At 37.3% G+C, this 11,778-nt stretch overlaps 2 protein-coding genes across 2 annotated transcripts; both read right to left on the bottom strand.

The window, feature by feature from the left end:
* Positions 1 to 336: 336 nt before the first annotated feature.
* Positions 337 to 1,314, bottom strand: LOC143626584 (uncharacterized). Its single transcript, XM_077096638.1, has one exon. It carries the CDS (start codon positions 1,312 to 1,314, stop codon positions 337 to 339), a length of 978 nt encoding a protein of 325 aa, XP_076952753.1.
* Positions 1,315 to 4,891: 3,577 nt separating this feature from the next.
* On the bottom strand, positions 4,892 to 10,342 carry LOC143626593 (serine/threonine-protein kinase STY17-like). Its single transcript, XM_077096644.1, has 15 exons — positions 10,149 to 10,342; positions 9,759 to 9,873; positions 8,997 to 9,097; positions 8,748 to 8,861; positions 8,347 to 8,401; positions 8,156 to 8,266; positions 8,010 to 8,060; positions 7,771 to 7,943; positions 7,585 to 7,692; positions 6,585 to 6,658; positions 6,316 to 6,491; positions 6,014 to 6,109; positions 5,571 to 5,651; positions 5,425 to 5,478; positions 4,892 to 5,114 (listed from the first exon to the last, which is right to left on the bottom strand). Exons 1-15 carry the CDS (start codon positions 10,340 to 10,342, stop codon positions 4,959 to 4,961), a joined length of 1,659 nt encoding a protein of 552 aa, XP_076952759.1. The 3' UTR covers positions 4,892 to 4,958.
* Between the last annotated feature and the right edge of the window lie 1,436 nt (positions 10,343 to 11,778).

Genomic DNA, 11,778 nt, shown 5'->3' with positions numbered 1-11,778 from the left:
CCGAGAAACGTCGGATAAATCCTGAGAATTATACATACCCTACAATCTTTCATCCTTAAAATCGGAATTAACGGGCGTTACAGTCACCGATCATTACTTCTTCATTTTTTCTTTTATGGCCAGGTAATCAACATAAGCTTCCATGTTCTTTTTGATTTTTTTGGAGAAGGTATTGTCGATCAAACGTTGATATGTTGCCCCAGCATCCTTTAGTCCAAAGGGCATCTTCTTGTAACAAAAGATCCCTTTGTCTATGCGGAATGTTGTCTTCTCTACATCTTCAATCTTCATTAGGCTCTTATGGTAGACCTTGTAAGCGTCCAGGAAGCAGTTGTACTAGAATCCTGTAAGGTAGTCTATCTTCCAATCAATTTTTGGCAAGGGGTATCTATCCTTGGGACAAGATTTGTTAAGATCCTTAAAGTCCACGCGCATTCGCCAAGATCCTTCAGACTTCTTGACCATAACCGGGTGTGAAATCCATGAATGGTGCCTTACTTCTTGAAGAATATTAGCTTTGATAAGCTTGTCTACCTCGTTGCAGACAGCTAAGCTTCTTTTAGTTTCTAGGCTTCTTTTTCTTTGGGAGAATGGCTTATGTGTGGGTGAGATGTTCAAGGAATGTTCAGCATATTCCTTTGGAACCCCTATCATATCAATTGGACACCACGCAAAAACGTCTTTACTATTTTGTAAAAGACTTATGAGCGTACTATTCACTTTGATAGTTTTTTCAGGGTAAGCTGGGCTGATGCTTATATCCTGTACATGGCTATCTTCCATATCTTCATCAAGCTCCCATGACTCTTTAGTAGTAGCTAAGAGTAAATCCTTTGGTGTCAGTACCATAGTAGCTATTTCTCCGGTGGTCGGAAACTTTATCATGCCATGAGCTGTAGAAACTACTGCATCGAAAGTAGCAATCCCGGTTGTACCAATTAGTATGTTGTAATTAGAAGGGTGCCTAACCACTATAAATGTAAGCTTCTCGACTCGAGAAAGATCTCCATCTCTAAACTGTACATCTAAGGTGAGCTTCCCAAGTGGAATCACCTTCTCTCCAGTAAAGCTTTTAAGAGAGTTCTCAGTGTGTTGGAGCTGTTTCTTGATTTCTTGAGGAAGTTCGAGAAAACATCTTTCATACATCACCTCCATTGTTGCCCCATAGTCCATGTAAGCTCCATTTATGGGGAAGCTATTCAGCTCAGCTTCCACAATGACAAGAGTTGTGACTTTGTTGTGAGGATTAGTTGGAGGGAAGCTTTGTTGGTTCCAGGCAAGTGTTCGTTGCCTCTTATTACAGATCTGAGCCATGTTTACTCCAAACACCTTCTTTCCACCCCTTTTACCTTCTTTTGGTTCTTTAAGCAGTTGATCTAGCTCATCACTCTAGGCAACATCCTCAATACGTTTTTTTAGCTAGAAGCAATCATTGGTATGATGGCCAACATCCTTGTGGAAGGCACAAAACTTGCCTTCATCACGTTTTCTTGTGGGATTAGATAACGGTCTAGGAGGGCAAAGATTATGTTTAACTTCCTCGGTTGCGAATATCTCTTGAGGAGTTTTGGTTAGCACTGAGAAGATCAGCTTATCCTTTTCTTGAGGTCTTTGTTGACAAGGAGGATGGATCATGTCATTTGACCTTCTATGCTCGTAGTGCTTTTTTGGATGCTTCTCGACAATGGACTGGAATCAAGGCTTCTTCCCCTCCGAGAAGTGATTTCTCCAATTCCCATGGTCATGTGTCCTCGTTTCTTGGTTATACAAAGCTTCTTCGCCTCGAAGGTAAGCTTATGTTCTTTCAAAGGCTTCCTTCATGGTTAGAGGAATGCTTTCATGGAACCTTCTCACAAGCTTCTTTGCGTTGATAGCGTTCATGTAACTTGAAACACGCATCTTTCCTGAGGCACCACTGTAGTTCAAGCACTCTTTCTTGTATCTTTCCATGAAGATTCGGATGTCTTCATGCTCATTTTGTCTGATCTGGTGTAGGACCGCAACGTCCTTGGTGCATCTTCTTTGTTGGGTAAAGTTGGTTAAGAAGCTTTGGTGTAGATCATCAAAGGAAGCTATGCTTCTTGATGGGAGGGTATTGAACCAAAGTCTAGTAGGTCATATCAAGGTTTGCATGAACATATGGCAGTACTCAGCGTTGTTCCATCTTTCTATGGTAGCTGCTCCCATGAAGATTTGAAAGTGATCTTCGGGACCTTCTGTTCCATCATAAGTCTTTATGTTGGCTAGCATCTTAATCTTGGTTTGGAATACAAAGTTGGCTATTTGTTTAGAAAAGCATGAAAAGTTTGAAGGCTTTTAAGGTTGGTAAGGTTCCAAGTGTGTCAAGTCACCTATGCTGGTGGTAACAATACTTGGAACCAGAGTTACCACATGTTAGCTCATAGCTGGGAAGCCTTGAGAAGCTTGCCATTGTAAGCTTCCCGGCTATGGTTGGTCGTATCGAGACATCATGAGTGCGGATATCTGAGGATACGTCATACCAGGTAGCATGAGACCTGGTTGTAGGTAAGCTTGAGGCTTGGAGCATGCAGCTTCTACCAATGATGAGGTCACCATGTTTCCTGCAAGAGGTAATGACATCAGAGCTTCTGCTAAGGAAGTACTCGTTGGGGGAGGTACCACAGCAGGTGAGCTTTGAAAAACCTATTCCATGGTGTACTCTCCTGCTCCATTGGGAGTTATGGGTAAAGCTGTGAGGCTTACCCTTTCCCGAGGAGAACTGATGTTCTCATATTCCCCAATCTGCGAGTTACTGGGTCCTTGAGCGTTTCTTCTTAATTGAGAAACTGTGCTCGTGTTTGATGGACCAGGCATGGGGGAGAGTGTTACTTCAGGTTCCTTAGTATAATCTAAACTTATTCTCACCCCCTTAACTCGCTCTTCCATAGCATAATTGTTCATCAGCTCCCTAAGCTGGATGAAGTTCCGTTTAACACCCTTCCACGTCAGATCTATACTCTCCACTAGAAGTAAAAAAGTCATTCCTTGGAGAGAAGATTCCACTTCTAGACGAGGGTGGTGTTTAGAACTCAAAAGATTGTGACAACGTGACCATCAGCCTTCTCGCTACCGGTGAACTACAGCCGATATTTTCCTCCGACGAGGAGGTATCATGTGGCCGATCATCGTTCGAAGAAATACTCTTGTTAGGATTACTCTTTTCAGCCATAAAAGAACAATACTTGAGAACAATGGGACTTAAACTGCTGGAATCTTTATTCTAAGTAGCGCAGCCCCACGTGTTGCTAAAACGAGTATAGCTAACAATAAGGGTATGGCGGTGGAAGAGTATGTCCCTAACAGAGCTTCCTAACCTGCTAAGATCAAAGAAAACATGGCCGGTTAATCTCACCGTAGGACCTCCTACGATCAACCTTCGGCGTGAGATCAGTGATATGATACGATAATTAGATTGTAGGAGTAAGTATGAAGAGAGGGTAGAGAGAAATAGTGTTAAAATGAGAATGAGAATACCTTTGGCTAAAATGTTTCTTTTATAGGAAGTCGGAAGCTTCCTTAGAGGGAGCTTAAGCTTCCTAAGGGCAAAAGGTCAGCTCTTCTTTCTTTCAGCTTATGCAGACCGGGTGAATACCATTTTGGTGCAACCTTTGTCCAGCCTTTGTCTATCCTGTCATTGCTTTTACTTTATGGCAGATACTAACTTTACATCAGTCTTGACTTTTTCTGCCATTTATTGTAACAAGAGCTCCCTGATCAAGTTAGAAATCTTGCGGGGAAGCTTCGAGCTTCTTTGCTTGGCAGCTTGTGCTAGCTGCTTTTATATTCCTAAGCTTCCTCACTTGTGAGCCTCATCTTGTGGGTAGATAAAGGTACCCACGTCATCAGGTGCATAACAATCTATTATGTAAATGGTTATTGAAAAGGATTTTGAATAGATGGACTCAAATTAATGGCCACGAAATTCGCAGCTAAGAATCAATCTAAGTCTAAAAATCTAGACCAAGAAATCAAACTTATATAATTACATCGAGAAAATATGAGTCGTCGTCAGCTCTATAACGATGATAAAAAGAAAAGTCTGTTAGTTTTAGAGAAGGCGTATGTAAGAGGACAAAAATTAAGAAATCATATATAAGAGAGAGAATTGTGAGAGAAACAAAGTCTGCATTGCACCACAGACAGACAGACAACATCATCTCTACTTCACGTCAACACAAACCAGAAGCTTCACAAGCAGCCACTTGTAACATCATCTCTCCTTCACGTTAACATAAACCAAAAGCTTCACATGCAGCCATTCCTCTCGTCACACATTCTTCACAAGGAGCCACTCTCCTCTCGTCACACGACTTTTCATCCTCTCATCTCCCACGTATGTCTAAATACGTCCGGTTGAATATGGTCTTTGAGAAGATACATCTATATTATCTTTTTCCCCTTTTATACATAGAAATAAAAGATACAGTTAAAAGGGAAAAAAACATGGAATGTGGTAACAAACAAAGCTCCAAGAAATTTCATCATGAATATTATATACTATAAATTTACAATGGTGAAAATTGGCATTGTGGTTGTTATATATAAACTACTAACATTCACTACAAACACCAAACTTTACACAACACCGTTCTTCATATATACATAAAAAGAAAACAAAAAAGAAAGAAAGAAAACATTAGATGATCACAAGGTCATCTCCAACTAAACCGAATTAAAAAAAAAAACCAAAGACCAAAAAACCAATCATCTTAAACTTAGTCTTCATCTTTTATCTGCATCCAAACAAAATTAGATCATAAATCATATTAACAGCAAACAAATTCGAATATGTGTTCTCAGATCAACAGTTAGTACCTGCTGCTAGTTTAGCGATGCTCCTTCTTAATCCACTAACCGATTTCCCTTTTCGTTTCTCTCCCGCATTCCCGACCTGTTCCCATAATATTTAATTAATAAATGAAAGAAAGAAGTGGTTATTATGTCAACAATCTGCTTACCTCCTTTTCTAAACACTTTAGTTTTTCTAGAATATCTGTGAAGTCGGGTCTCATTGTCGGGTTATCGTGCCAGCAGCTCCTGAGCAACTCAGTGAGTTTTGGGTGAGTCTCCTTAGGGATTGTAGGTCGTAAACCCTGTAACCCAACTCGGTTAATAATTTTATTTTCATGAAACGAAAATTGGGTTCATGTCAAAAACAGGTTTGACGCATTAATGACACGATTAAAAACAATGCCACGCAAAACACATATTCATTAATGTTTTGTAACCTGCTTATTAAACATGTATTCTTTAATGTTTTTTAAAATAACACGCTTAGTTAAAAGCATCTTGTTCGGGCTTAATAAGCGTGTTAAAACATGTGTTGAAAAACACGACCCATTTAACATATCACGACACGTTTTGCGAGCTCTTAAGTTTTAGAGGCAAACAATCCAAACATACATGTTGTACTACACCAACTGCTGCTTGTAATGGGGTTAAGCATGAATAGGGAACCTGTGAAAATATAGCAAGTATAAGAAAAATAAAAACACAAAAAAATACGGAAAAATAATAAAAATTTGTTTCGTGGTTGAGATGACGTTTACTTCGCCTGTTAGAAGCTCCCACAACACTACCCCGAAACTGAACACGTCTGCCTTGTGATCGTATGGTCTGTGCTCGATAACCTTCAATTTATAAAACAAATACAAGAAAAATTAACGTCCATAGCTAGAGCTCAACTTTTCAGCTCGTTAAGATAAACGATCCTAGTCGAGCATGAGCTCAAGTTGGCCGGACTCGACTTCTTTACAACCTTAGGTTAGATAATATACTTGTTGCGATGTTGTTCGTTAGACATATGTTGACCATGAGTTAGTTAGCCTTTGACTTTGAATTAGTCTTTTCTAACCAACTCATGTTAGTTTCTTGTATCTGTGATCAGATTATACATTAATATAATAGCTAGTGTCTCGTTTGTAATAGTTATCAGAAACACAAGTAATGAAGACGAACTACTTTCTCTCTCTACTCTCTCACTACAACTAACCTCGGGTGCCATCCACCTATATGTTCCTGTTTCAGCAGTCATTACTCCAGATTGAGTCTGAACCCGAGCCACTCCAAAATCCGCAACCTTCACAACCTATCAATAAAAATAATATTTTAAACCAACATGAAATACGCAAGATGATGATGACGATGATAATGATAATAATAATAATAATAATAATAATAACAATAATAATAATAATAACAATAATAACAACAAAAATAATAATAATAACAAAAATAATAATAATAATAATAATAATAATAATAATGATAATAAGTTTGTTTGGTAATTCTTACTTCGTGCTCATCCATGAGAAGATTGGCAGTTTTTAAGTCTCGATGAATAATATTATTTTGGTGAAGGTAACTCATGCCTTTGGATACGTCAATAGCGATTTTAAGTAACAAAGGAAGTTTAAACGAACCGTTCTGCTGGCGCAGGAAGTTATATATGCTTCCGCGTGCCATGAACTCTGATGAGAAAAAAAAATGAACTCATTGTTACATTATTTCTTGTATTTTAAATAAAACACTTTATAGAAAGCAATTGAAATTAATATTTGTACCGGTTACAATGCAGAGTCTTGAAGGTTCGGTGCATGCTCCAATGAATTGAACAACATTCTTGTGTCTAATCTTCCTGTAAATAATATTTTCTACCATTTTGATACTTAAAACATCCAAATAAAGATAATAAAGCAAATACATGCATTGTAATGACACAAAAAGGCTTAATTATCTATGTACAATTAAAGAAGCTTTATTAGAGCTAAAGAAACTAAACTACTAAAGAAAACTAAATCTTATAGTTTAATTACCACAATAATAAAAAGAAAAAATTACACCGTTCGTCCAGAGGTTTAGCAAAATTACAGATTTGATACATACTTTTTTAAAAATTACACCTTTAGACGAGATATTTCCAAGAAAGTAACCCATTTAGTCCCAGCACTTAGACAGGGCTATAGCCCTGCTTGCGGTGCGCACATATGATGTATATATGTGTGAACCCTCGGGTGGGCAAAAGTGAAATTGCACTAATTTTGACGTTATTTTACTAATCTCGTGAAAATAACGTTAAAAGTGACGGACGGTTAATCAGGCATCATGTAGTGGCGTTGATAGCCGAAAGACAAGGGTACATGCACCGATCAGCCGGTGTCCCGATGATTGAGTGCTATGTGCCTTATGTCCAAGGCTTGATGCAAAACTACTATCGAGCCGGGGGTCTCACCGGAAGCAGCCTCTCTATCCTTATGGGGTAGAGGTAAGGCTGTCTACATCTTACCCTCCTCAGACCCTACTATAGCTTTGCTATTGGTGGGATATACTGAGTACGATGATGATGATGATGACTTAGACAGGGCTAACTTTTTCAGTTAAGATTTTAAAAATTGACTATAATATCCTTTATATTAAGAAACACAAAAAATAATGAAATGAGATTCATATGTGGGGCCCATCTTTTAAAAAAATAAAAATTTTTGAAAATGACTTAAATACCCTTACGAATGCTCTTAGCAAGCATAAACTTGAAGAAAGTTGAAACTAAAACTCAACACAAACCTCAAAATATAAACTTCTTGAGAGAATTCTCTTAGCATATCTGAATCCATACGTTCCGGCTTAAGAACTTTAATAGCCACTTCTTGACTACAATATGACCCTTTATATCTGAAAAAATTACAAAATATCAAAGCTAACAACGTTTTGCAGATTCTAGATAATAAAGTTCAGAGTTCAAACCCTTACAGCTCCCTAAAATTACCAGATGCCACTTTATTTTCAAATTTCAACAAGTTAGCATCAATTTCCCATACATCAAGTCCATCATTTGGTATTCTAACATGACCATTTGAAGGCATCGAGGTGCTCGGAGTTGGATTATTATTATTAGAAGTAGTGGCTGGATATTGTTTTTCCCCCTGCAAAGAAGTTCTAAATTACATATGAAGTCGCAAACATGAGATATTAATATTACAAGGAATTACCTCGGCGTTCATGATCTTCGTTGCTAATTCATATCTGAGATGTTCGGTTTCCTGTAGGTTTTAAAAACAAATAAGTACACAAATGTTTCAAGATCTAAAAAAACTTCAATTTCCATTTCTAAAACAAAGATAATAATAAGACGTACATCATGAGGCCATCCATCTACAACAAAGACATCCAATGAGAAGCCATCAGCGGTGGAAAAAGCATGTGCTTCTTGAATGTTCAATCCAAGCTCAGAAAGTAAAGAAGTTAACTGCAAAAACGATAAAAGTCAAAGCTTATTCATAATTCTACAAACCAAACGCACCCTTAATTATTGAAAAAAAAAATAACCTGACTTAGGACTTTTGGTTTGTCTCTTGTTGAAAACGTTATCTCATGCATAGGCCTGCATTATCCAAATTTAAAAAGTACATTTTGTGAGTCACTATTTCACAATAACAACTTGAGAAAATCCTAAAAAACTTAGTAATAAAGCTGACAATCGATAATAGCAACCAGATTAAATAGCACACGCAATTATTAATTTGTGTAAACCTTGTTAACCTATTATGCTGTCATACTTAATTTTCAAAATCACACTGTTGTACTTACAACCGTTCAATAAAAACGGAAAGCAGATCTATGAAACATAGAATTCAGCAATAATATATTTTTTAAAAAAAGTAGAAAAAATACAAAACTAAAAAAGCATTTGCAAGATAGAAAATTTTATGAGTTAAAAAACAGGTTACCTGGAAAATGCTGCATTTGAGCTCGCATTATTGGGAGTATAATTGTCATGATGTCTATTAAGTGCAAGTGCTTCAAGATTTTGCGTTGAACCAAAAGACGGAGGCGGGTGCAATCTTAAACAATTGGATAGATTAAAAACAATAAGTCAGGAAACAAACCAAATGCAAATCAGCAAATAAAGAAATACTGACAGTTATCTTTTCAAAAATTAAACAAAATTCAAACTCGTAATTTTGTTATGTGAATACCCGCATGGGCTAGTGTAAGCAAAGGGACTTTCAGCATCTTCTTTCATTGAGGATTCATTATTGTCCATATCAGGTGTGTTCTCCTCTGTGGTTGGTTGAACCTACAATAAATTTTAACACTAAAATCAAGATACAATCAAGAAAGTAACTGGCCAATATTCCGGAAATGCCCCCATAATGCTTATGTGTCCCTTAAACATGTTCATATTTATTTAGTCTTTAATTTACAAATTTTAAAGACAAATCTGGACTTTCACATCATTTGATAACACACTTCCTAACCATCAACCAGCTCGAATCAACTAACTGGCCCAATTAACATAACAATAAGTGAACAAATACATGTTATCCGATGCTTAAAGAATTACCCAAGCCCGATTGCATGCGTGGTGTCAAAATGCACGCATAACATGATGCGGTGATGACATCACACTGCTGCATACGATGCGCACATCATGTGATCCGCATGTGACACGGGCTGATGCGGTTAATCAGTATTTGAACGGATTAGACAGCCGACTGCAACGGTCTGGGAGTTTTCAAATCTGACCATTGGTTGAAGTATCGTACAAAACTGACTTTTCAGTGTTTAAAAGTTAAACTGTTAAGTGTTACCAATAAATAACATTTTAGTATTCTTTAGTAACAAAATGACATGCTATCTAAAGCCAAAATTGCAAGGCGAAAACTTAAATTCAATCAACAAAGTTTCACAATTATGAAGTTCTTAAACCAGTATTCAATCCAAAAATCAAAGTTTACCTGCACTAACCGAACTTCAAATGCAGGTATGTTATCAGGATCTTCTGCCATCTGCAAAACTCTCTTATGCACGATCACATCCTCCGCTCTCTCGACGTTCACATCCAGTGCATATCTGTTCATCAATCACATCTCAAACACACTAATTGCATTCCGTATTCATCAAATTAAACACTAGAACACATGAATTCAACAAAACTAGGAATTAATTGCGATCAACTTAAAACACAAGCATTCATGATTTCAAAACACAAATACGAGCAACTGAAACACAATCATTCATCATTTCGATACGATAAAACTAGACACTAGAACCAAAAAGTAACATGAATTGAATAAATTAGATCAAAATTCACCACAAGCATTACGAGAGGAATAATTAGGTATGACCTGGGAGGAAGACGATTGAAGTGATTCCACAGCTGGTCTTCAAAGTCAGGCTGTAAGGTTTCTTCATGATGCATGTCATACAACCGCGTTACGACGTCGTGATACACCTCCAGTTTCTGCCGCCGTTGCCGGCTGTTCACAGGCGAGTCCACCGCCCTGCTGCCGCAGCTCTCGTTGTTGTCTTCCGCCGCCATCCACGGTGGCCGGAATCGGAAACTGTTTTGAGAGAGAGAGAGAGATCTGTGTGTGTGTGAAAAAGTCTGTTAGAGCGAGTGACGTATTTATGGGCCCACCACCGTCTTTGCTGATTCGGATTCGCGTTTAGGTGTTTGTTGAGGAATTTTGATACTTATCTACTATAAGGATATGTGTTGTTTGGTGTATCCATCTATTTATTTATTTCTACTAGATATACCCAACTACATTTGTATATCTTCAAAATGGTTAGTTATGTCGAATACTTATCGTGATGATGATTTGTAATACTAGATCAACCAATATTTTAAAAGTTGTTAACAAATGTTAATGGAAAGTGTTGTTTGTGTCCTGGTGTCTTTTTCGTCATGAGTGATATAGGTAATTGAATACACGTTAGGAATTTTGACGATTAGTTTAGTTTGTTCGTGAAAGATAACGATGATTAATGTTCGAAGATTGTGATAAGAATGATTGTCGGGAGGATATGTTTGGTAAGATATGAGGCACATGACAGTTGATACACACGATAAGGGGACGATGGCTTTGTTAATCATAATCTTAAGAATGTGATTTGTGGAAGATACAGTGGATGTGAAATGCTTAGAAAACTTATTTTATCACGATATTATACATTGTGTATTGTTTGACTAAATTAGGTACATGAGGGACTTCTATGACGTACTCCTCGAAGAATCAAGTGATGATACGTTGGTAGTTATAAGTATTTACAGCTTGTAAGCTTATACCACGGGAAAATAATATTGTTTCGAAAGCATAGTGGCACTTGAGTATAAGGGTATTATAACATTGGAAACAAGTAAATGTAAATAGATAATGATGCACCGTACGATTCTACCAATAATTTTTTGTCAGTTGCTGGTCTGATAAGATATATCGAATGACGTTTTGTTTGTCGATGTCATCTTGAAACTTTACTATGCATTGTCAAGCTCACCACCCTTGTTGATTCAGACTTGTTTTGCAACTCCAAAAGTGTGCATTGTAAAATAGATCATACATTGTACGATTCTATCAACGTGTTTTAGCCTGTTGTTGTTCCGAGAATATATAGCAAATGACGTTTTGTTTGTCGACGTCATTTTGAAATCTTACTATGCATGTTTGGGCCCACCACCCTTATTGGTTGAAATTCGCGTTGCTTCCTGAAAAGTGTGCATTTTTAAGCCAACTAAAAAGAAATATAGATCATGCATTTTAATTATACCAACATGCTTTAGCCAGTTGTTGATCCGAGAAGATATGACAATGACGTTTTGTTTGTCAGTGTCATCTTGAAATCTTACTATACATGGCTGGGCCTGCCACCATTAATTCGGATTCATGTTGTTTCCTGGAAAGTATACATTCGAACATCGATTAGAAAGATATAAATTACGCATTATACAATTCTACCAACATATATTTGCCGGTT

Source organism: Bidens hawaiensis, unplaced genomic scaffold (genome assembly GCF_021521415.1).
Source record: "Bidens hawaiensis isolate Kalapana, Puna unplaced genomic scaffold, B.hawaiensis_p1.1 tig00004444_1, whole genome shotgun sequence".
NCBI classification, from domain to species: domain Eukaryota; kingdom Viridiplantae; phylum Streptophyta; class Magnoliopsida; order Asterales; family Asteraceae; genus Bidens; species Bidens hawaiensis.
The sequence above is the reverse complement of the archived record's forward strand: the minus strand, read 5'-3'. Positions and strand labels throughout refer to the sequence as shown.

What these genes read in the sequence shown, in the direction of transcription:
- LOC143626584 (XM_077096638.1), bottom strand. Translation starts at nt 1,314, where the DNA reads ATGGCTCAGATCTGTAATAAGAGGCAACGAACACTTGCCTGGAACCAA.
- LOC143626593 (XM_077096644.1), bottom strand. Translation starts at nt 10,342, where the DNA reads ATGGCGGCGGAAGACAACAACGAGAGCTGCGGCAGCAGGGCGGTGGAC. An exon ending in AACCAAAAGTCCTAAGTCAG is followed by an intron (nt 8,267 to 8,346) that starts GTTATTTTTTTT and finishes TCGTTTTTGCAG; the next exon opens with TTAACTTCTTTACTTTCTGA. An exon ending in TCTGGTAATTTTAGGGAGCT is followed by an intron (nt 7,693 to 7,770) that starts GTAAGGGTTTGA and finishes TAATTTTTTCAG; the next exon opens with ATATAAAGGGTCATATTGTA.